The following is a 25,344-nucleotide window of genomic DNA, read 5'->3' as shown; positions in this document are numbered from 1 at the left end:
CGGTAGCCAGGACTCTGAAGGTTGAATTAGAAAAAGGTTCAGTTACCCCAACAACTCTCTGTGGTTGGAAACAACAGTGGTTACTCCAATGGTTTGGCCAGATCTCGTTGTAAACCGGAAATTGATAATGAGCACAAAGTGAAGCTGCGGACAGCTTTTTCTATTTAGTGTATTTCCCATGGCTGATCTGAGGAGCCGGAGGCACCAATGCTACAGGAAAGACTCAAAGATGTCTGCTGTGTTCAATCTAACTCTCTCTCTCTCTCTCTCTCTCTCTCTCTCTCTCTCTCTCTCTCTCTCTCTCTCTCTCTCTCTCTCTCTCTCTCTCTCTCTCTCTCTCTCTCTCTCTCTCTCTCTCTCTCTCTCTCTCTCTCTCTCTCTCTCTCTCTCTCTCTCTCTCTCTCTCTCTCTCTCTCTCTCGCTCTCTCGCTCTCTCGCTCGCTCTGTCTCTCTCTCACTCTGCAGGGCAGTGGTTGGGCACAGAGAGCCGTTGCCTGACGACAGTAGAGACAACATCACCATTTTCACCCGGATCCTGGACAGACTGCTGGATGGCTACGACAACCGCCTGCGCCCCGGGCTGGGAGGTAGGCTGGTTTGTTGAGCGAAGACACTGCTTACCCCTCCCTACCTCTAACAGCCAGACACACTGCTTATGGTGCTTTCTGGACTCGCACATAATGTGTAGGATTCTCTCTAAGCTGCTGAGTCTGCCATCCACCACTTTAATAGAACTGTGTTTGAAACATTCACTATATAGCCATGCTTTGCTTCAACGAGCTCATCAGCTAGCTAGCATATTAGCTTTTTGTAATGTCGAACTGTCTGCTTCTACTACCTTAAACTATTAAAGTAAGCTAGTTTTAACTTGAAGAATCAATCAGCTATTTATAAAGACCTTAATTATCTGAATCAGCTCTGTTAGTGATGGTCTGGGACAAAAGCTTGAACACATGATATGGCGCACCAGAACCTGGAATGAAATACAATTATCTACCTAGTTAAAAACAAGCCGCTGGCCACTGCCTCTACTGAAACAGAGAGCACCTGCTCTCCTCTCTCCTTCCTCCCTGCCTCCCCGCGGTGCCAGCCCACGCCCAGCGAGCCAGGCAGCTGGCTGTGGCGTACAGTGATGGATTTGGGGCTGTGACCCCATGATGAATTGGTTCCCTTGTCAGAGTGACCTCCATTGATCCTACAGAGTCTGACAATGGTTTTCATTACCAGCTCAGTTTCCCTGATCACAGTGAGAGTACATCTCTTCAGATGTTGAACAGATTGCTTTTTGGAACAGTGAAATGACTAATCCTCATCACAAGGAGATGCTTATCGCTAGCAGAATGCTACAAAGACCCTATTCAAAACAGCAGCTTCTTGACACTTGGCATGCAAGCCCAGTCTTCAGATCCCAGAGGTCCAGCAGAGCTCTGATTTCCTGCCCACTGGGCACGGCCCAGCCTTGGCGGAGGAAGGCTAATGCTAGATAATCATCCGGGCAGCATTAAGACCGTATGCTAATGATTTTAAGTTCATTGTGTATATTTTTTTAATTGCACTTATTATAAGTCATTTTTTGGATTCTTGGTCAGAGGTCGGTGAGAGTGTGAATATGAAATCCATGTGACGTTTTAAGCTGACAGTGTCGAGCACCCCCACACTGTTCCACCCCCACACTGTTCCACCCCCACACTGTTCCACCCCCACTAGGATGTCTGATATGTGTCACCACATCAGCTATGCCACCTGTGCACTTTCCATGAGTCTCCGACCTTCCAGACAGAGAGATCTCAGGTGCCCTCCAAATGTATTGGACGTGTTCTGTATTCCAAAGACCTCGGCATGTGCATTTTGATTAATGGCTGATGTCATGTTGCCAGGGGAACTCTAAATTCCATAAAGGCAGGTTCTGGAAGCATTCCATTGGTTCCAGTTTGTCTCGGAGCAACGACTGGCAGACAGCCACTCACAGCCTTACATCAAAAGCCCCTCATTTGCACAGAGACATTCATTTACATCCTACAATTGATGAAATCAAAGTTAAGGTCATGAGGCTCTATTGGGAAACCTTATAACTTCAAGGTGATTCCCCGCACTCCCATCATCGTATTTAGGATGACTCATGTGCAGCACATTGTCATCTCTCTGTTACATCTCTTGTCTTTTCTTTTCTTTCTCTCTTCTGAAACTGCACATTTCACCCAGTTACACCGGACATGTCGTTTACCCCAGATAGGAAGCACTTCCAGTTGAAGGATAATGCACAGTAGAAAACCGTAGGACAATGCACAGTGAATAGCATCATCTGACACCAATACAAAACAAGTCCCTCTAAACAGGCCTAGATATGATATGCCAACCCTCGTTATTCCTGTGATATCTCATCTCTCATTTCTCGCTTCTAATCTCGGTTTGTTTCTAATCTCAGTTTGTTTCTAATCTCCGTTTGTGACTTTGATGATGATGATGATGCAAACACTCTCCCTGAAAACAACCCCGATTTAAAGTCTGGCTCTCCATACAGTAGGTTCAGTCTTGTTTATTTGGCGTAGAGTGTTGAGACATGAAATAGTCATGCCTCTGCCTCTGCCATTGGATTTGTAGTTTGGAAAGTGAGCTGACTTTTCTGAACTGACATTAACAAATAACCTGGAGCAGACAGAGCAGCAATGAGGTCTGGCGGTCAGGGAAAGGACTGGTCAAATCAGATCAAGATGTATTTATATGGCACATTACAGACATGGAATGCAAAGCAATGTGCTTCACAGGAAAATACGGATAAAAAATAATAATAATAGCGGAGATATTTACGACACAACAAACATAAAATAAAAAAACAAAAGAATGACTGAAACTGAAAACTGAATGACTAAAAAGCACCCTGAGGAAAAGCAAAGCGAAAAAGATGTATTTAAGATCTTTTAAATAGTACATCGGTCTTTTCTTGATTTAGCTGGAGGAAGTTGTGAGCCATTCAAGTATTTAAAATCACTAATAAAGACGAATAATTTATCCGTTGAGCTAAAATCCTCTGATGACACAGAAATTTAAAGTTGTGTATCGTCGGCGGAGCAGTGAAAATCATTGTTGTGCTTTCTGATAACACTGCCAAAGGGTAACATGTATAAACTGAACCGTACCGGACCCAAAATATAACATTCTGGAACGCCACATGTGATATGTATTTTCTCTGAGTTATGTTCACCAAGGGTGATAAAAAAAACTCAACTGGTTAAATAGGTCCTAAACCAATTTAGAACTGGACCGGAGAGTCCAACCCACCCCTCCAGTCTGTCCAGTAGGACATCATGGTCAACAGTGTTGAATGCAGCACTTAAATTCAAGAGTACAAGGACAGAGAGCTGTTTGGCATCTGTGTTGGCTCTAAGATCCTTTACCACTTTAACTAAGGCTGTCTCTGTGCTGTGGTGAGCACAAAAACCAGATTGGAATTTTTCTCAAATATAGTTGCCACTTAAAAACAGCTGTTTGAAAACCAAATTCTCCAGAATTCTGCTTCAGAATGGTAAACAGCTGAGATGAAGCACTCCTTTGTAATTTCATAAAGGTACTTAAACTCTGCCTCTTTGTATTCTCTTCGTGTCCAAGCAGAGAGTGTGACGGAGGTGAGGACAAATATCTACGTGACCAGCTTTGGACCGGTGTCAGACACAGACATGGTAAGTATTTTATTATTGCAGAAGGTGAGAATGTGACCCCTAAAGGACCAGCGTGACCTATCAAATAATTCATCCCAAATAATGTAATATGCATCCATTTGTTTTGTTATTTATATTATATCTGAGACATAACTGTTGTAGTTATGTCATACTTACAGAAGGAGTGTTAAAGGTAATGTCGCATTGGACTACCCTTATCTGCCAAATGAATACTGCAAGCATCTTCTACTGGGCTGTACTGTATGTCAATACAGTAAATGACTGAACATGACATCCTCGGCTAGATGCAAAAAGACCATTCAGTGCAACCGGAAGTGACACGTTGACCACCGAGACGAATGCGAGTCAAAACAATGTTGACTCATCGACACAGTCTAGAGCCTATTGGTTACCTAACAAGTGGAGAATGGCTTTTTATGCAAATACATATTCAGACATCCTTTTCATGTTCAGTGACACATGTCAGCTGCTTTAGAATGGAATGGGTTCATTTTAGAGATCAGGAAATTGGTTATGGGGCAGGCCTGGAGGAATTGCATGTGTCTTAATCACACACACAATTAGGTTTGGCATGCGAGATGAATGAATCGAGCCATGCAGAGCCACTGCTCATTCTGAATAGGCAGGCTTCCATCTACTAATAGTGAGAAGACAACAGAGTGCAATCGGCTGCATTATATGGAGCGTAAACCGTAATTGAATTACAACGCAATAATTAGCTAGGTTAACATTAACATAATCATCCTTTGAGTATCAAAAGGATTCAGCGAGTTTCTGGAAATGATTTATTAATTACCAAAAAGTACATTTACATTTACATTTAAGTCATTTAGCAGACGCTCTTATCCAGAGCGACTTACAAATTGGTGCATTCACCTTATGACATCCAGTGGAACAGTCACTTTACAATAGTGCATCTAAATCTTAAGGGGGGGGGTGAGAGGGATTACTTATCCTATCCTAGGTATTCCTTAAAGAGGTGGGGTTTCAGGTGTCTCCGGAAGGTGGTGATTGACTCCGCTGTCCTGGCGTCGTGAGGGAGTTTGTTCCACCATTGGGGGGCCAGGGCAGCGAACAGTTTTGACTGGGCTGAGCGGGAGCTGTACTTCCTCAGTGGTAGGGAGGCGAGCAGGCCAGAGGTGGATGAACGCAGTGCCCTTGTTTGGGACTGTTTTAACGCCTGGGAAAACAGATCTAATTAACAGCGTATTACGTCATTTCAAAAACAAAATTGGAGGACAACCTATACCCAGGCAACTCACAGATCCAGTGGTCTAGTCGCCCATCTGTTGCCACTCCCAGCCAGTCTCAGGAATCCTCGCCCCATTCCCCCTCAGGACCATTCCCCCAACCATTCCCCCAACTCCTACCCTCAGGACCATTCATCCTGCCTCCTCACTGGGCCCAATATGCCATGTCTGCTCTAATTTCTCCACCGTCACGACAGCGGACGAATCAGAGCTAAATTCAGGCAGATATTTTGGGCAAAACTCAAATATCAGGCCAATAACAAGAACACGCAAATCCCGGTCAAAGTGTAGAACGCTTACAGTAAGTGTCTATGTGGTCCGCAGATGACTTTAGAGGCTGTCCGTCCAATCCCTTAATTGTGGGTTCTTGGTGATGGCTTGAGAGGAAGTGAATGTGTTGCTCTCTCATCTCTGTTCCTCTCTCATCTCCCTTATCTCTCCGTTTCTCTCCCTCTCACCTTCCCTGTACCTCTCTGTCTTTCCTACTCCTCTCCTGTATCTCTCTCTCCCCTCCTGTCACTCTCTCACTCCTTTCTCTTTCTCCTCTCTCCTCTTGTCTCCATCTCTCTCTCTCTCTTTCTCCTCACTCTCTCCTCTTCTGTCTCTCTCTCTCTTTCCTCTCCTGTATCCCTGGAGGTTTTACGTAGCTCCGTCCCATTTGTGCCTGTGCTGTCGTGGTGTATTCTCCTGTTCTCTGGCGGGCTAGCCTTGACGGGCCTGGTGTGATGAAATTGAGGGCAGTCTAATCTGCCCCAGGTACTGTGTAGAACCCTGCTTGACGAAGATGACAGAACTAGTCCCGGGGCCTGTCTTGATCCCACCAAGCTCTGCTCTCATTTCACAAATCTGTTGTGCTAAAAAACACTGGAGACCCGCGGTAGCAACACGCTAGCCAGTGGTACGCTGCATGGCCCAGAATGAAGCAGTTAAAAAGCCTTATCGTGCAAGAGATGAATAAAGGCGATATCATTTTCAGTCCCCTGGAGTTATTTTTGCTTGATTATAAAGCAGCCGTCTACAAGCTAACCGTTTTTTGTTTTGTTTTACTGAAATGGACTCTTCCTGATCCAAATGGAGTTTAGGAGGTGGACGTTGTGCTTCTCTGTAGCTGCATACATTACTCTGCTCTGGCCCTGCATGCATTAAGCCTTGCCAAAAGATGTCACATGTTGGTTTATTATTAACTGGTACAAATCTCTCTCTCTCTCTCTCTCTCTCTCTCTCTCTCTCTCTCTCTCTCTCTCTCTCTCTCTCTCTCTCTCTCTCTCTCTCTCTCTCTCTCTCTCTCTCTCTCTCTCTCTCTCTCTCTCTCTCTCTCTCTCTCTCTCTCTCTCTCTCTCTCTCTCTCTCTCTCTCTCTCTCTCTCTCTCTCTCTCTCTCTCTCTCTCTCTCTCTCTCTCTCTCTCTCTCTCTCTCTCTCTCGTAATTGTTCCGTTTCAGCTACCAAATTATACTTTCTGTGACGAGGGATGACAAAGAAAACTTGGGAAGGAACCCTGTACAGTGAATGGTCCTACACATGAACAAATTAGGTAGAGCTATTTTCCCTGCTGGTGTTTGAGGGTGAATGCATCCATCATAGTGCCCTTGCTCAAGGGGACTCTCACCATATTAGTTCTCTAGCAGGAAAATAAGAAAATAAAGGAAGGTTGTAATAAGGATGGTTAACTGATAATTAAAACTATTGTTTCTGAGTCTCCGGTAAAAAGAAGTGCCCTTCAGGGAAACCCATTGACGTTTACTATAATGGGCTCTCACAATAGTCCTCCATCTTCTCTCCCGCCATACCGGTCTTCATTTCGCTCTTTGTCACAATATGATAAACATATATTCAGGGCGGGAATAAGTGTTAAAAGCTTAACGGGCACAGTCTGGAGGAAGACAATTTGCATCCTTAATAGGCCACTTCCATGAGAGTCTGTATTGTGTTGCCATAGTTACAAGTCGTTAAGCCGCTCTCTTAAGTCCATGCTGTGTAATTGCGATGCAACTTATGTCTCCCAAGTATCCCTCATAAACATTTGTTATGCAGTCTCAGAATTGTTTACTGCAGTCGCTCACTCATGCGTGTCAAATGATTATTTCGTCTGACATTTTGCTTCTACAAACAGTCATGTGAAATCATCTTGATATTGAGAGATGGCAGCACAATATAACACATCATACATACGGTCCGTATTTTCATCCGAAGGTCATTCTGAAGATTAGACCAAACAGATCGAGCCAATTAGAATGCATCAGGGAGAACACACCCTAAAAGTTTCTAAAGAAAGTAATGACCCGTGGAGAGGCTGTACTGATCTGGTCTGTTCATAAAAATGACCACACCATGATTATGACAGGAAAATCCCAAATGTTCCATGCTGCCTGACACTGCTCTCCGAGGACAGCCTTTCGCATGTCTCATAATTGAGATGATAGGAAAACATCAGAGGTGAAGTGGACTATTAGGAAACACTAAATGCTCCAGTGAGTGGCTTATTGGGAAAACATGCAACATCTACACTATCTAATGTGACAGCATCAGAACATCTCTAAGATGTGTACATGCTTGTCATCATCACTGGGTTTACCTAACTGTGTCTGATGTAAGGTAGCAATTTGAGAACATAATGCGATTCATTATGTGCGTTGTGTGTCATTATGCAATTATCCACATGAGGAAAATTGCTTTTCATGCGGTGCTAAAACTAGCTACAGTAGTACGCATGATGTCTAACGGGGGGACATTGACACATGTAAATTAAATGTGACCTTGATCAGATCCTCGTTGGCTGATCGATACAGGAAATGATTGTGTCTATATCATTTATAATCAAATAGTGTTATCGATCTCAACACCAAAATTATATGGTTGTTGATGTCCATTTAAAGCATAATGAGGAAATGTTCAGCTGTGTAAATCATCTATCGCCTGTCCTATACTGAATAGTACCCACACACAGTTTGTATGGAAATGCTGTTGCCTGAACTCTGATTCTTCTGGAACAAATCAGACAGACGTGGTGGCCTGAAACAATCGGTTTCCAAAATGTGTTTCTGCCTCAGAGCCAAATGTGGAGGAGCTGTTGGAACACCAAAGATAATGTGTGATTGACAGCACATCACACATGCACAGGTCAGAATCCCAGCAGGAGCGGACGAGAGAGGAAGTGAGGGAGAAAGAGATTGGACTGGAAAATGAATGAGAGAGAGGAGAGAGAGAGGAAAAATGACTAGCTGTTAATTAACGAATACATGGGCCAGCTCATCATTACGGAGCTCAGGGAGAGAGTTGGTCTCATGGAACCAGGTTCGCCTCCAGCAACTCGTATTTTGAAGAGAAGGAGGACAGACAATGTTTTTGTAGGAAAATCAAGACTGCCGCAGAACCAGACTGAAAATGAAGTTATTGTTTTCAGTTTGGGAGGCACCGAGGTAAATTCAGGACTACTACTGCATAAAACTCACTAAGAGATTAACTCTTCTTTAGGTACAGTGGAGCAAAAAAAGTATTTAGTCAGCCACCAATTGTGCAAGGCTGGGAAGACTGAATCTACAATAGGTAAGCAGCTTGGTTTGAAGAAATCAACTGTGGGAGCAATTATTAGGAAATGGAAGACATACAAGACCACTGATATTCTCCCTCGATCTGGGGCTCCACGCAAGATCTCACCCCGTGGGGTCAAAATGATCACAAGAACGGTGAGCAAAACGGGGGGGCCTAGTGAATGACCTGCAGTGAGCTGGGACCAAAGTAACAAAGCCTACCATCAGTAACACACTACGCCGCCAGGGACTCAAATCCTGCAGTGCCAGACGTGTCCCCCTGCTTAAGCCAGTACATGTCCAGAAAATTACCCGTCTGAAGTTTGCTAGAGAGCATTTGGATGATCCAGAAGAATATTGGGAGAATGTCATATGGTCAGATGAAACCAAAATATAACTTTTTGGTAAAAACTCAACTCGTCGTGTTCGGAGGACAAAGAATGCTGAGTTGCATCCAAAGAACACCATACCTACTGTGAAGCATGGGGGTGGAAACATCATGCTTTGGGGCTGTTTTTCTGCAAAGGGACCAGGACGACTGATCCGTGTAAAAGAAAGAATGAATCGGGCCATGTATTGTGAGATTTTGAGTGAAAACCTCCTTCCATCAGCAAGGGCATTGAAGATGAAACGTGGCTGGGTCTTTCAGCATGACAATGATCCCAAACACACCGCCCGGGCAACGAAAATTGGAAAATTACTTGTCATGCACATAGTAGATGTCCTAACAGAGTTGTCAAAACTATAGTTTGTTAACACCAAATTCGTGGAGTGGTTAAAAAACTAGTTTTAATGACTTCAACCTAAGTGTATGTAAACTTCCGGCTTCAACTGTACATGTAGGTAGAGTTAAAGTGACTATGCATAAATAATAAATAAAGAGCAGCAACAGGGTAAAAGATGAGGGGGGGGGCATGTAAATAGCTGTTCATGAGTCTTATGGCTTGGAGGTAGAAGCTGCTAAGAAGTCTTTTGGACCTAGACTTGGTGCTCCGGTACCACAGAGAATACAGTCCATGGCAAGTTTGGCTGGAGTCTTAGATAATTTTTAGTGCCTTCCTCTGAAACCACCTGGTATAGAGGTCCTAGATGGCAGGAAGCTTAGCCCCAGTGATGTACTTGGCCGTACGCACTACCCTCTGTAGTGCCTTGCGGTCGGAGACTGAGCAGTTACCATACCAGGCAGTGATGCAACCGGTCAGGATACTCTCGATGGTGCAGCTGTAGAACTTTTTGGATGATCTGAGGACCCATGCCAAATCTTTTCAGTCTCCTGAGGGGGAATAGGCTTTGTTGTGCCCTCTTCACGACTGTCTTGGTGTGTTTGGCCCATGATAGTTTGTTGATGTGGACACCAAGGAACTTGAAGCTCTCAACCTGCTCCAATACAGCCCCATTGATGAGAATATTTTTCTGTAGTCCACAATCATCTCCATTGTCTTGATCACGTTGAGGGAGAGGTTGTTGTCCTTGCACAACACAGCCAGGTCTCTGACCTCCTGTCACGTTCTGACCTTTATTTCCTTTGTTTTGTCATTGTTTAGTATGGTCAGGGTGTGAGTTGGGGTGGGCAGTCTGTTTGTTTTTCTATGATTTGGGGATTTCTATGTTTTTCAGCAGGTGTCATTAGTTGTCTCTGATTGAGAATCATACTTAGGTAGCCTGGGTTTCACTGTGTGTTTGTGGGTGTTTGTTTCCCTGTCTGTGTTTTTCACCACACGGTACTGTTTTGGGTTTCGTTCATTCCACGTTTATTGTTTTTGTATTCAGTTGTTCATGTGTACTATTTCTTATTAAAAGAACAATGGACACTTAACACCCCGCATATTGGTCCTCTGATCCTTTTCGCCTCTCCTCTTCCTTTTCGCCTCTCCTGATGTCTGTCATCAGGCCTACCGCTGTTGTGTCATCGGCAAACTTAATGATGGTGTTGGAGTCTTGCCTGGCCATGCAGTCATGAGTGAACAGGGAGTACAGGAGTGGACTGAGCATGCACCCCTGAAGGGCCCCGTGTTGAGGATCAATGTGGCGGATGTGTTGTTAGCTACCCTTACCACCTGGGGGTGGCCTGTCAGGAAGTCCAGGATCCAGTTGCAGAAGGAGGTGTTTAGTCCCAGGGTCCTTAGCATAGTGATGAACTTTGAGGTTACTTGTGGTGAGCTGTAGTCAATGAACACCATTCTCACATAGGTGTTCCTTTTGTCCAAGTGGAAAAGAGCAGTGTGGAGTGCAATAGAGAGAGCATAATCTATGGATCTGTTGGGGCGGTATGCAAATTGGAGTGGGTTTCAAGTTTTGATGTGAGCCATGACCAGAATTTCAAAGCACTTCATGGCTACAGACGTGAGTGCTACGGGTCGGTCGTCATTTAGGCAGGTTACCTTAGTGTTCTTGGGCACAGGGACTATGGTGGTCTGCTTGAAACATGTTGGTATTACTGATTCAATCAGGGACAGGTTGAAAATGTCAGTGAATACTTGGCAGTTGGTCAGCGATCATCAGAGTATTCGTCCTGGTAATCCGTCTGGCCCTGCGGCCTGCTTAAAGGTCCTGTGATCACACAGTCGTCCGGAACAGCTGATGCTGTCATGCATTTTTCAGTGTTACTTGCCTCGAAGCTAGCATAGAAGTCATTTACCTCGTCTGGTAGGCTCGTGTCACTGGGCAGCTCGCAGCTATGCTTCTCTTTTGAAGTCTGTAATAGTTTGCCAGCCCTGCCACATCCGACGAGCATCGGAGCCAGTGTATTACGATTCAATCATAGTCCTGTATTGACGCTTTGCCTGTTTGATGGTTCATCAGAGGGCATAGCGGGATTCCTTATAAGCTTCCGGGTTAGTGTCCTGCTCCTTGAAAGCAGCAGCTCTACTCTTTAGCTCAGTGCGGATGTTGCCTGTAATCCATGGCTTCTGGTTGGGGTATGTACGTACAGTCACTGTGGGGACGACATCATCAATGCACTTATTGATAAAGCCAGTGACTGATGTGGTGTACTCCTCAATGCCATCGGAAGAATCCCGGAACATATTCCAGTCTGTGCTAGCAAAACAGTCCTGTAGTTTAGTATCTGCTTCATCTGACCACTTTTTTATTGACCGAGTCACTGGTGCTTCCTGCTTGAGTTTCTGCTTGTAAGCAGGAATCAGGAGGATAGAATTATGGTCAGATTTGCCAAATGGAGAGCTTTGTACCTGTCTCTGTGTGTGGAGTAAAGGTGGTCTAGAGTTTACTGTACTATTCACTGTAGTGTTTTTGCAGAAATGACTTCAGTATACTATAGTATTCACGGTAGTGTTTTTGCAGACATGACTGTAGTATACTATAGTATTCACTGGAGTGTTTTTGCGGAAATGACTGTAGTATACTATAGTATTCACTGCCGTGTTTTTTGTAGTGAAAGTAACAGAACTCAGAAGTCTTATTAATTTGTGTTTTTTATCTAGGTCAAACATGCTAACTTAATCCTCTAAATGTTTTAATAAACGTTGGTTGTTCTTATCTGCCTCTGTACTGACTCCTTTTAATGGTTCTAGAACCTGTCTAACCTGTCTAGTTGTTACAATTGTAATGATGTGTTGTCTGGTCCATTGCATTGCTCAAAACTGTTGACCCAACTCAATAGGTGGCATATCATGAACCTGTGTCTTATGTTCTGGTTGATGTGTCCCCCTCATTAAACAATAGGCGTAGTCTGGTAGTTGTGCCATCGTAGCTAACATTAGTCGGCAGGTGTTACTACAATATACAAAACACTACCGTGAATACTATAGTATACTAAAGTAATTTCCGCAAAAGCATGACAGTAAATACTACAGTATACTACGATCATGTCCGCAAAAACACTACAATTTAACACTATAGTATACTGAAGTTATGTCAGCAAAAACACTATAGTGAATACTACAGTTTTCACTATAGTGTTTGTGCAGCAGACATCAGTATACTATAGTATACTTCAGTATAAATATACTAATACTACAGTATTTAGACCAAAGTACAATATACACTGCTCAAAAAAATAAAGGGAACACTTAAACAACACAATATAACTCCAAGTCAATCACACTTCTGTGAAATCAAACTGTCCACTTAGGAAGCAACACTGATTGACAATAAATTTCACATGCTGTTGTGCAAATGGAATAGACAACAGGTGGAAATTATAGGCAATTAGCAAGACACCCCCAATAAAGGAGTGGTTCTGCAGGTGGGGACCACAGACCACTTCTCAGTTCCTATGCTTCCTGGCTGATGTTTTGGTCACTTTTGAATGTTGGCGGTGCTTTCACACTAGTGGTAGCATGAGACGGAGTCTACAACCCACACAAGTGGCTCAGGTAGTGCAGCTCATCCAGGATGGGACATCAATGCGAGCTGTGGCAAGAAGGTTTGCTGTGTCTGTCAGCGTAGTGTCCAGAGCATGGAGGCTCTACCAGGAGACAGGCCAGTACATCAGGAGACGTGGAGGAGGCCGTAGGAGGGCAACAACCCAGCAGCAGGACCGCTACCTCCGCCTTTGTGCAAGGAGGAGCAGGAGGAGCACTGCCAGAGCCCTGACAGTGAAAATGACCTCCAGCAGGCCACAAATGTGCATGTGCCTGCTCAAACGGTCAGAAACAGACTCCATGAGGGTGGTATGAGGGCCCAACGTCCACAGGTGGGGGTTGTGCTTACAGCCCAACACCGTGCAGGACATTTGGCATTTGCCAGAGAACACCAAGATCGGCAAATTCGCCACTGGCGCCCTGTGCCCTTCACAGATGAAAGCAGGTTCACACTGAGAACATGTGACAGACGTGACAGTCTGGAGACGCCGTGGAGAACGTTCTGCTGCCTGCAACATCCTCCAGCATGACCGGTTTGGAGGTGGGTCAGTCATGGTGTGGGGTGGCATTTCTTTGGGGGGCCACAAAGGTAGCCTGACTGCCAGAGGTAGCCTGACTGCCATTAGGTACCGAGATGAGATCCTCAGACCCCTTGTGAGACCATATGCTGGTGCGGTTGGCCCTGGGTTCCTCCTAATGAAAGTCAATGCTAGACCTCATGTGGCTGGAGTGTGTCAGCAGTTTCTGCAAGAGGAAGGCATTGATGCTATGGACAGGCCCGCCCATTCCCCAGACCTGAATCCAATTGAGCACATCTGGGACATCATGTCTCGCTCCATCCACCAACGCCACGTTGCACCACAGACTGTCCAGGAGTTGGCGGATGCTTTAGTCCAGGTCTGGGAGGAGATCCCTCAGGAGACCATCCGCCACCTCATCAGGAGCATGCCCAGTTATTGTAGGGAGGTCATACAGGCACGTGGAGGCTACACACACTACTGAGCCTCATTTTGACTTGTTTTAAGGACATTACATCAAAGTTGGATCAGCCTGTAGTGTGGTATTCCACTTTAATTTTGAGTGTGACTCCAAATCCAGACATCCATGAGTTGATAAATTTGATTTCCATTGATAATTTGTGTGTGATTATGTTGTCAGCACATTCAACTATGTAAAGAAAAAAGTATTTAATAAGAATATTTCATTCATTCAGATCTAGGATGGTGTTATTTTCGTGTTCCCTTTATTTTTTTAGTCGTATTTTTTTCTATGGGTAAGAGCTCCCGAGGGGCTGAGGGTGGACAGGACACTTGATTGGAAGGCTTCTACCTAGAAACAAAACCCACACAACCACAGTGAGCTGTGCAGGCACTAGGAAAATAGGAGCGGTGTGTGCTTGCTGGGAGGGAGGGAGTCAGTCTGCCCTGCAGCCGCTGAACATAACCCCACCCCCTTAAATGGAGTGCCAGCTTCCGTGGCTGTGGCCTGTGGGATATGATACACTGCCCACGGTCCAGACAGACAGACAGCGAGGGAGGGGAGCAAGGCAGGAGTACAATTGTCCTCTATATCTGTTATCTGCTGCATGGAGACTGCGTGGATGTACAGACAAAATGACACATAAAAGAGCAAGCTATGTTGGACTGCCGTGGACTGTAAGCTGAAGTCACATTACAAGAGATACCAGCAGAGAAACGTGTTGCCAAACTGTAGAAAATGTGCTGACTTCTATTTCAAGAGTGTTTACATCATATTTATTTATTCTCATGTAATGCCCATTTCTGACTCAGAATTAAATTCAATTAAACAGATAATTTGCCCTGTTAGTGACTTTCCTACCTGAGGTATGTTTGTGTAAAACCAGGCCAGTGTGGAAGACAGGTAAACACGATGATAGCTAACCTCAAGAGCCACTGCTCACAAAGTCAGTTCACATTCAGTCTGAATATCAGTCAGTTCCTTTTCACTCAAATTAAATAGTTTATCCTATCTATACTGAACAACAATATGGAGCAACATGCAATCATTTCATTGATTTGACTGAATTACAGTACCTATGAGGAAATCTTTCAATTTAAATAAATTCATTAAGCACTAATCTATGGATTTCACATGACTGGGAATAGAGATATGCATCTGTTAGTTATATATTCTTTAAAAAAGGGCCTCACAATAGACCTCAGGATCTTGTCACTGTATTTTTGTGCATTCAAATTACAATAGCAGTACGTCCAATCGGCCTCACAACCGCTCGCCCTCACAACGCCATACACGTGAGGCCGGTTGAACATACTGCCAAATTCTCTAAAATGACATTGGAGGCGGCTTATGGTAGAGAAATGTACATTACATTCTCTGCAACAGATCTGGTGGACATTCCTGCAGTCAGCATGCCAATTGCACGCTCCCTCAAAACTTGAGACATCTGTGGCATTGTGTTGTGTGAGAAAACTGCACATTTTAGAGTGGCCTTTTATTGTCCCCAGCACAAGGTGCATCTGTGTAATGATCATGCTGTTTAATTAGCTATAATTGATATGCCACACCTGTCAGGTGGATGGATTATCTTGGCAAAGGATAAATACTGACTAACAGGGATGTAGACAAATTTGCAAAAAATAAGCTTTTTGTGCGTATGGAAAATGTCTGGGATCTTTTATTTCAGCTCATGAAACATGGGACCTAGACTTTACATTGTGTTGATATTTTTGTTCAGTGTAAATAGAATCATCAAAGCGAAGAAGTCCCTATCCAGACCATCCGGATTTGTGGACGTTTTTAGTTGTAATGAATAAACAAAAGAATAGAGGAAATTAATGTCCTGACAGACTTCATTAGATGGTAGAATTTTGATGCCTCCTTTTTAATTAATGTGCAATATGCCATAGTGGCCCTTATCACAATTACAAGAGAAGAGGACCTTGGAAAATGTATGATTAATTTGTCATCAAGACCATTCCCATATGAGGAAGGCACTTCTTTTGGGGTAGACATATAGGAAGGAACTGTTCATTTATGTCTCTCTCTATGGGCTCGTTCTTTGTAAATTGACTCTTGATCGTTGTTGCCAATAAACCACAGGGGATCATAGATTGCAGTGTGTCTTTTATATTTTTCCCTGTCTGTTTTTTTCATGGTCCCTCATACTGTATACTGGCTTTACTCCTTTAGGACTTTGTTTTATTCGTATATTTCTAAACAGAATAGTCCATAACCTATCAAAATATGCTCTCACATCTTATGCCCGCACCACACTAGAGACAGACCGGGCAGTACATATCCCTGGCAATGTGAAATCCTTTCATGAATAAAAAATTCCATGTCAGGTTTTGATGTGTAAACATTCTGACATTTAATTCAGCCCTTGAATCTTTCTGAGTGATCATGCACTCCTAGAGTGCCGTTCCCTCCAGCTGTTTCAACATATGCACGAAGACTTGCATTAACGAAGCCAGGAACATGGCAGGAACCATCAGATACACTACTGTCAGGTTAAGAGGCAACCTTGCGTGTAAGATATAGCATATACATTCAGAGTCGGGGTTCTACTTAAGCTAGGGCTAGAGTAAAGATTAAAGCAGGCCGTGCTGAAAGTCAAGTACATCATTTAAGGCACTTAAGAACATTGGCTGAAAGTCAGGCACAGCTGCACAGACATTTCAGTCGCTAATGGTTGTTTATGTTTTGGCTCAGCATTAGTGATCCATCGTCAGATGCAGCCTCGGAGACCCTAATTAGACCATACTGTACCAGGCTGGTGCTGTTTGCGAGCCAGGCCCTCCTCCATATGCTCCTATAGGCTGTGGGAGTGGGGGACTGAGAGTGGCACCTGCCCTCTCCTGCCCGTTTGGTTCCTCCTACACACATGTTGAGAATCCGGTCAATCCCAAGCCACCTCCTATCACTAGGGGAGAACGGCGGAGGAGGAGGAAGAAAGGAGAGATGCTCTTCTCTGTCTTCTTCTTTCAATGGTGTCTGCAGATCTCTCTCCTCTCCCCTCTGTGGGATGTTTTTTTGTGTGTGTGTGTGTGTTTTCTCCCTGTACTCTGTTGATGAGAAATCAATCACTCCCTCCCTGGAGGAGCACCAGCTGCTCTTTGAATCTGCTGTGCCACTTGGCCCTGATTGGCTCTGCTCTTTTTTTTCTCATTCCTTTATCTTCAAATGAGTTCCCCACCTTGACTCAGTAGCCTATCCAGGTCTAAAAGGAAAACAAACAGACGATATCTACACCCTGCTAAGCCAAACACAACTGGGCTACGTTTATTTATCACATGGGATCTCTGCCTGGGTTGTGTTGGGGGGCAGGGGAGAAGTGTGAAGAACGTTTTGGTTTTGATGAAAAAGCTTGGCACAAAAAGAAACGGTGGTCCGACATGACAGGAAGGAATCCTTGTGGTTCCGCAGGCAGTGGAGCAGGTGCAACACTTCTACAGTAGGTCCTGAAAGGCCACAATACTCTGAAGTCACCATAAGGCTGCTTAGTCTCGCTCTATTTCTCTCTCTGTGTGTTCTCTATCTATCTATCTATCTTCAAATCTCCCAGCCCCACCTATTACATCTGTGTACACTCCCTGCGTTTTCATTGTTTTCTTTTTCGAAGTGGGAAAAGTGCTTCGGTGTTTCCACTGGGTTTCTACTTCAGAATTAACCCCTCCATGTGACATCATTAACACGGATGAATGCCTTAAAAGGGATGGTCTAAATTCTTAAAAGGAGAGAGGGAAGAAGCTGATAGAAGAGAGGGAATAGCTAGCAGAGAGTTGCAGAGAAATTGCAATTAAAACAGGAAAAATGCTTAGCATGGGGGAAGTATGGGGAAAAAGAGAAGTGGCTTGAACATTCACATTAGAATGCAAACAATGCTTTTACAGTGTGTTCCCGCTGTTTGTGCTTTCAAGGTTTTCTCCATAGAATTACTGCGATCCAAATTCCGAGGTCCTGGGCTGGCGTGGTTACACGTGGTCTGCGGTTGTGAGACCGGTTGGATGTACTGCCCAATCCTGACAGGTGGATGGATTATCTTGGCAAAGGAGAAATGCTCACTAACAGGGATGTAAACCAATTTGAGCAAATTAAGCTTTTTGTGCGTATGGAAAATGTCTGGGATTTTTTTTTTTTTTACGTGTTGCGTTTATATTTTTGTTCAGTATATATTTGCCTTGCATTAAACACAGACCCTTTCTTGACATGATGAAAAAAAAGCTACTATCCCTGTGGCTGGAAAAAATAGAATCAACGCAGCGTTTGTTTATTGCTTTCGGCGACTTTCCACACCAAGAGCTTCTCATCTGCTTGTGCAGTTTTTTTCTGTCAGTTTGGCATAACAAGGAGTAGTTTGCTCTTTTGTGAACATGCTTATTGCTACTGAAGGTTGATGGGTGGGAATCATGAATAAAGATGTGACTCTAATTGATCTTTTTATACAAGCATCAGCAAGGAAGGAAATGGAAGGGGTCTGTGTTTTAATTCAATAAATCCATTTGGCCTCTTTATCTACATCTAGAGAGGCGACAGATTCTTCCGTCATTTTTGTTTGAGCGTTTGTTTCTTGGTGTGTACTGTATATAGCGGACAGAATTAGTCCATTTTAAAAGGCTTAATCCTTAAGCTCTTATCTTCAATTATCATTTTCAAGACTATGAGTAATCACAGCCTCACATACTTCTGTCTCTTACATCTACCGTTGGGCCATCCAGATCTCTCCCTCAAGCTTAGGAGTGTGGAGTGTGTGCCCCCCCCCCCTCTCTCAATTCAATTCAAGGGGCTTTATTGGCATGGGAAACATATGTTAACATTGCCAAAGCAAGTGAAGTAGATAATATACAAAAGTGGAATAAAACATTTAAATGAACAGTAAACATTACACTCACAGAAGTTCCAAAAGAATAAAGTCATTACAAATGTCGTATTATGTATATGTACTGTACAGTGTTGTAACGGTGTGCAAGTGGTTAAAGTACAAAAGGGAAAATAAATAAACATAAATATGGGTTATATTTACAATGGTGTTTGTTCTTCACTGGTTGCCCTTTTCTTGAGGCAACAGGTCACAAATCTTGCTGCTGTGATGTCACACTGTGATATTTCACCCAATAGATATGGGAGTTGATCAAAATCGGGTTTGTTTTCTAATTGTTTGTGGATCTGTGTAAACTGAGTCTGTACATAGTCAAAGCTTTCCTTAAGTTTGGGTCAGTCACAGTGGTCAGGTATTCTGTCACTGTGTACTCTCTGTTTAAGGCCAAAAAGCATTCTAGTTTGCTCAGTTTTTTTGTTAATTCTTTCCAATGTGTCGAGTAATTATCTTTTTGTTTTCTCATGATTTGGTTGAGTCTAATTGTGTTGATGCCCTGGGGCTCTGTAGGATGCGTTTCTGTTTGTGAACAGAGCCCCAGGACCAGCTTGCTTAGGGGACTCTTCTCCAGGTTAATCTCTCTGTCGGTGATGGCTTTGTTATGGAAGGTTTGGGAATCGCTTCATTTTAGGTGGTTGTAGAGTTTAACAACTCTTCTTGATTTTGACAATTAGGGGGTATCGGCCTAATTCTGCTCTGCATGCATTATTTGGGGTTTTACATGGAGGATATTTTTGCAGAATTTTGCATGCAGAGTCTCCATTTGGTGTTTGTCCCATTTTGTGAATTCTTGGGTTGATGAGCGGACCCCAGACCTCACAGCCATAAAGGGCAATGGGTTCTATAACTGATTCAAATATTTTTAGCCAGTTCCTAATTGGTATGTCGAATTTTATGTTCATTTTGATGTCATAGAAGGCCCTTCTTGCCTCGTCTCTCCGATCGTTCACAGCTTTGTGGAAGTGCTGATGTTTAGGCCAATGTATGTGTTTTTTTTGTGCTCTATGGGAATGGTGTCTAGATGGAATTTGTGGTCCTGGCCTTTTTTGGAACACCATTATTTTGGTCTTACTGAGATTTACTGTCAGAGGCCAGGTCTGGCAGAGTCTGTGCAGAAGATCTAGATGCTGCATTTCTTAATATTATTCAGTTCCTTTGGCTTTAATGCCTCATGATTGACTATTGCTCGGTTCAAGTAGACTGTGATTTTGTTGCGATCTGAAAGTGGGCTGACTGTGAATGCTCTGAGAGACTCTGGGTTGAGGTCATTGATAAAGTAGTCTACTGCCAAGAGATGAGCTATAGGTGTACCTACCGTAGGAGTCCCCTCGAAGTCTATCATTGACTATGTACATACCCAGGTGTTTGTCCCCCTGTGTGCTGAGGGTGTCAGTTTTTTATTTTTAAGTTTTTAAGTCAGTTAAGAACAAATTCTTATTTTCAATGACGGTCTAGGAACAGTGGGTTAACTGCCTGTCCAGGGGCAGAATGACAGATTTGTACCTTGCAACCTTCCGGTTACTAGTCTAACGCTCTAACCACTAGGCTACCCTGCCGCCCCAGGGTAGCCTAGGGTTCTGGCATTTAGGTCGCCACAGACTAGTACAAGTCCCTGGGCCTGAAAATTATTAATTTCCCCCTCCAGGATGGAGAAACTGTCTTCATTAAAGTATGGGGATTCTAGTGGGGGGGGGATATATGTACCACACAGGAGGACATTTCTCTTTTAAGATAATTTCCTTTTGAATTTCTAGCCAAATGTAAACTGGTCCTGTTTCTACTAATTTAATGGAGTGAATTAAGTCTGCTCTAGGCCAAATTTGCATACCCCCTGAATCCCTTCCCTGTTTCACACCTGGTAGTTTGGTGGGCGGGACAACCAGCTCTCTGTAACCTAGAGGGCAACCAGTGGGTCCGTCTCCTCTATACCATGTTTCTTTGTAGGATGACAATGTCCGTAGTTACGATTTCTTTGATGAAGTCCAGGTTCCTGCTCTTTAGGCCAAAGGCAGATGACCTCAGGCCTTGGATATTCCAGGATGAGATAGTGAAGGCTTTGTGGGGGGAGTCCCGCAAGTCTGGGAGAGTGTCTCGCTGGTCTGGGCGGGGTGCCTATTGTTCAATTGCTCCTGTGTGAAGTGTTGGGGCTGCGTTTGAGAGCAATGTCCTCTAGGGTCCGGTTGAAGGTGGGCACTGCTGCCTTGTATAGGTGGACCTGGTCATAGAGGCGGTTCAAGTCCAGGGTAGAGTGGTGGGCCAGGAAAATATTTGGTTTTGAGGCCAAATACTTGCGTTTACTCGCTGTATGGTAGCAGGGTGGACGTCTTTTTGTGATAGCAGGGTGGAGATAACCACTTGTGCATTGGGGAAAGTAGAAGAAGCTTTTTCTATCACTCCCTTGAGTGGATTACTGCAACTCGCTGTTGGCTGGGGTACCTGCCTGTGCCATTAAACCCCTTCAACTCATCCAGAACGCCGCAGCCCGTCTGGTGTTCAACCTTCCCAAGTTCTCTCACGTCACCCCGCTCCTCCGTTCTCTCCACTGGCTTCCAGTTGAAGCTCGCATCCGCTACAAGACCATGGTGCTTGCCTACGGAGCTGTGAGGGGAACGGCACCTCAGTACCTCCAGGCTCTGATCAGGCCCTACACCCAAACAAGGGCACTGCGTTCATCCACCTCTGGCCTGCTCGCCTCCCTACCACTGAGGAAGTACAGCTCCCGCTCAGCCCAGTCAAAACTGTTCGCTGCTCTGGCCCCCCAATGGTGGAACAAACTCCCTCACGACGCCAGGACAGCGGAGTCAATCACCACCTTCCGGAGACACCTGAAACCCCACCTCTTTAAGGAATACCTAGGATAGGATAAGTAATCCCTCTCACCCCCCTTTAAGATTTAGATGCACTATTGTAAAGTGACTGTTCCACTGGATGTCATAAGGTGAATGCACCAATTTGTAAGTCGCTCTGGATAAGAGCGTCTGCTAAATGACTTAAATGTAAATGTAAAAATGTAATGCTGTGGCCACCCTTTCCTGCTGGGCTCTCAGATCGTTTGTGCCTGTGTGTATTATCAAATCAAATGTATTTATATAACCCTTCTTACATCAGCTGATATATCAAAGTGCTGTACAGTTACCCAGCCTAAATCCCCAAACAGCAAGCAATGCAGGTGTAGAAGCACAGTGGTTAGGAAAAACTCCCTAGAAAGGCCAAAACCTAGGAAGAATTATTATTATGTGGCTAGGTGAACATAGTTGGTTGGTCCTCAGATAGAAGGTCTAGGGCGTGATGGGTGTTTGGACACCAGAGTTTAGACACAATGTGTTTGGTTTAAAACAAAAAAAATTGTTGAATATATTTCCCATTTGCAAAGTACAATCTGTGTCTTGTGTATATCCTCAGTGGGTGTGGGGGATTGTCAGGAGGGCTGTCAGGGTGGCTGACGGGGGGGGGTGCTCAGAGGGGGTGAGATCCCCTGGGCTTGAGGTTCTCCATTTGTCTGTCCTGCTGTGATGTCGGGGCTATGACCAGGGTCTGGGGTGGCCTGTTCTGCTGTGGTGTCGAGACTTTTGTTGGGAGCTGAGGTGGGCTGTTCTGCTGGCTTCTCTGCCGGGGGGGCCAGCTCTCTAGTGGGTTGTTCTCTGTCACACGCCATTCCACTCAACCTCTCCTCTAGCAGTCTGATCCTCTCCTCTAGTGCTCTGTTCTTCTCCTGCTCCTGCTTTTTATCATGTTGAAGTTGTCTCACCACAGTCCAGAGTGCAGATATGTCCTCTCCACCTCCAGCACTCCGGGTCTGGTTAAGGGTTTCTTGTTGTGCTGGACTGTTGTCTGGATCTGTGCTGACTGGAGTGTAATCACCTGCTGTTCCAGCTCCACCTGCCTTACCTCCAGCTGGGTAAATGTATCCTTCATTTCAATGATCGGAGTAGTACTCTGTGCTGGGAGGTTGACTTTCCGCTTGGAGTTGCTTGTCCTTGGGGTTATATAATGAAGAGGTCTGGTCTGACCTGCTCGGGGTGGGGGTATCTTTCTCAAGGGAGAGCTTCTCCCGCTGAGCTAATTATTTGATTCAGTGAAAGTCTAGCTGAAACTATTTGGGGTTGCTCTGTACCAATACTGTTCCAGACTTATAGAGATGTATATTAGCTGACTCGGGGTCCTCATTGTCTTGTATCCTGAGTTTCCACCTCTCGGTAACACCCCCCCCCCTCTTAACAGAGGGGTAGTGTGTTAATATAGCACTGTGCCATGCCAGGGGATGGTCTGTGTGGAAGATGAGGTTGCTGATGTTCCCATTTTTATAATAGTCAGAAAAAAAGTCTCTTTATTTTCAATAAGGACCTTCATTTTGTACTCTTTTCATGTCTTATTACTCTTTACATACACAGGGTACTGTATTTTAATTACCTCTGAACAGCGCCAGGCAGCTTCCAAGGCCTCTCAATTGCGTTGGAGTAGACTGTGCGACTCTCCTGCCATTGTTGGGCTGAAGGGCTTTGACACCTCTCACTTGACACGTCAGTGCTAATTGAGGTTGTATCAAGCTTGGCGGCCTTAACTTCTTATTTATCATTCAGTCCTTATAAAGTAATGTAATGTGTTTTCCTTCTTGGCTTTTGGAAATAAAATATAGCTTCAGACAAAACATTACTCACTCAGTTCCAGGTTGGATGGTGTTTTCAGGTTTCTGTTGTTTTCCAGAGCATTTGCTGTATAGTTTAGGAATAATAATCCTTGGTAGTTGTAAGCCTTCCAGGTGATTCCGTAATTCCGTCTGAAATCAGGTTGTAGGTTTGGAGTTTTGATTTGGAGTGAAGGTTATGTTGTAGAGGGTAGCATCCTGTATATGTTCCTGACAAGAAATCCAAGTTTATCTATCTTTTTTTTAAGAACATGTTGAAAAATGCAGGAGCTTATCTGCTCACTCACTCACATTAAGTAGGAGATAAAAGACCTGGGCAGGCGGTGGTCTTACTCCCCATGCTAATCCTCACCAGGGGCTGGAGGGCGACCACTGCTCTTTCCATGACATAGACGGACCAGGTCAATCCGGGTGAAAGCTATTGCACCTTATTGATGTCGCTTGTTAAATCCACTTCAATCAGGGTAGTTAAAGGGGAGGAGACAGATGAACCTTTACTTCAGTGGGCTAAATCAGGGTCACGGTGTTTCTTGGTAGTCTTTAACAAATCTACTTTGAGACAGAAGTGTGCACCTCACACACATAGTTATGGGCTTTTAAAAAAATAAGGCACCTAGACCATGTCAGGTATAGAGTTGAAACGTACTCCATTTTGAGTTTTCATCCTAATATTACACTATATACATCACAGAAGACTGAAATATAACAAAACTGTGACATAGAAACACCAGATTTTGTGTTTTAAAAACAGACAATCTGTGGCCACCCTTTGGGCCACTAGGTCATTTGACTGCAGGAAAGGGCTCCCCTGTCTCCTCCCCTTCATCTACACTGATTGAAGTGGATTTAACAGGTGACATCAATAAGGGATCATAGCTCTCACCTTGATTCACATGGTCAGTCAATGTCATGGAAAGAGCAGGTGTTTCTAATGTTTTGAACACTCAGTCTAACGCAACCATTTTTTAAACAATACATCATCTATGTACATGTGAGGCACGGGGCCTGCCTAAATCAGCCATTTTGAGCTAGATTACACACGGTCACTGTAAAGACTGTCTCTCGGCAGGTAGCCTAGTGGTTAGAGGTTTGGGCCAGTAGCCAAAAGGTTGCTGGATCAAATCCCAGAGTTGATAAGGAAAAGCTCTGTCGTTCTGCCACTGAGGATATTGATTTAAGCAGTCCCCTGCACCTCTCCGATTCAGGGGGGTTGGGTTAAATGTGGGAGACACATTTCAGTTGAATACATTCAGTTGTATTTCCCTAATATCGTACAACATGTAAGCAGGCAATGCTTCAATATAAGGCAGGATGAAAACAATGGAATACATCCTGAAGATTTCATGCTTATTGAAAATAGGTAATTTTCAAAAGACACAAAGCAGATGTGATATTGGTGCACACAGTGATTATTCTAACTCCAAGATGGCGTAGCAGTAAGTCGTCCTGTCGTGTCGTGTCCCTTGTATATATCGTTTCTTTTTCGTTTTTACATATTTTTCTTCGCATATCTTTAAAAACATTTTGCTAAACCTAAGCTTCCAAATACTCTCCTGCAACCCGCCTCACCCAATGTAGCTATTTTTTCCTAAAGTATTTATATTTACTTTGGAACCGGAACCCCTCAACTGAAGCTAGCCAGCTAACCACCAGCTATGCTAGCGGTCTTCGGCTAACCGGTCATCAGCTAACCTTTAGCTCGGAAAGCTCTCGCCAGTTCGAACAACACGATGCTAACCAGAGCATAACGGACCTATTTATTTTCTATCCCCGGATTCCCACCGCAAACGGAACATTTTTCAGCTGGATCTTCACAACTAGCTATCTAGCTAAACCGCAACCCCGGATGATTACCCCTGGCTAGCGTTTCCACCCACTTAGCTTGAAGCTAGCCCGGCCAGAGCACCTGTGCTTACCACCGTAGCATACTCCTGGGCTACAATATCCGGGCCCACGACGTCGCCGCATGAAGAGGAATAAACAGACTCACCCCATCGCGACGTCCCCCAAAGGCTAACTCTCTAGCCCTTGCTATCTCCTTGCTTGCTAATTCGGCCTGCTA

General features: G+C 44.3%; 1 protein-coding gene across 1 annotated transcript in view; it reads left to right on the top strand.

Moving 5' to 3' along the window:
* Positions 1 to 25,344, top strand: part of LOC124007881 (gamma-aminobutyric acid receptor subunit alpha-3-like) — a 165,436-nt gene that overhangs the window by 72,736 nt on the left and 67,356 nt on the right. The window contains exons 3-4 of the mRNA XM_046318700.1: positions 466 to 587; positions 3,607 to 3,677. Of these exons, the coding sequence (XP_046174656.1) occupies positions 466 to 587; positions 3,607 to 3,677 (193 nt within the window). The remainder of the gene's footprint in view (positions 1 to 465; positions 588 to 3,606; positions 3,678 to 25,344) is intronic.

Source organism: Oncorhynchus gorbuscha, linkage group LG02 (genome assembly GCF_021184085.1).
Source record: "Oncorhynchus gorbuscha isolate QuinsamMale2020 ecotype Even-year linkage group LG02, OgorEven_v1.0, whole genome shotgun sequence".
NCBI lineage: Eukaryota > Metazoa > Chordata > Actinopteri > Salmoniformes > Salmonidae > Oncorhynchus > Oncorhynchus gorbuscha.
The sequence above is the reverse complement of the archived record's forward strand: the minus strand, read 5'-3'. Positions and strand labels throughout refer to the sequence as shown.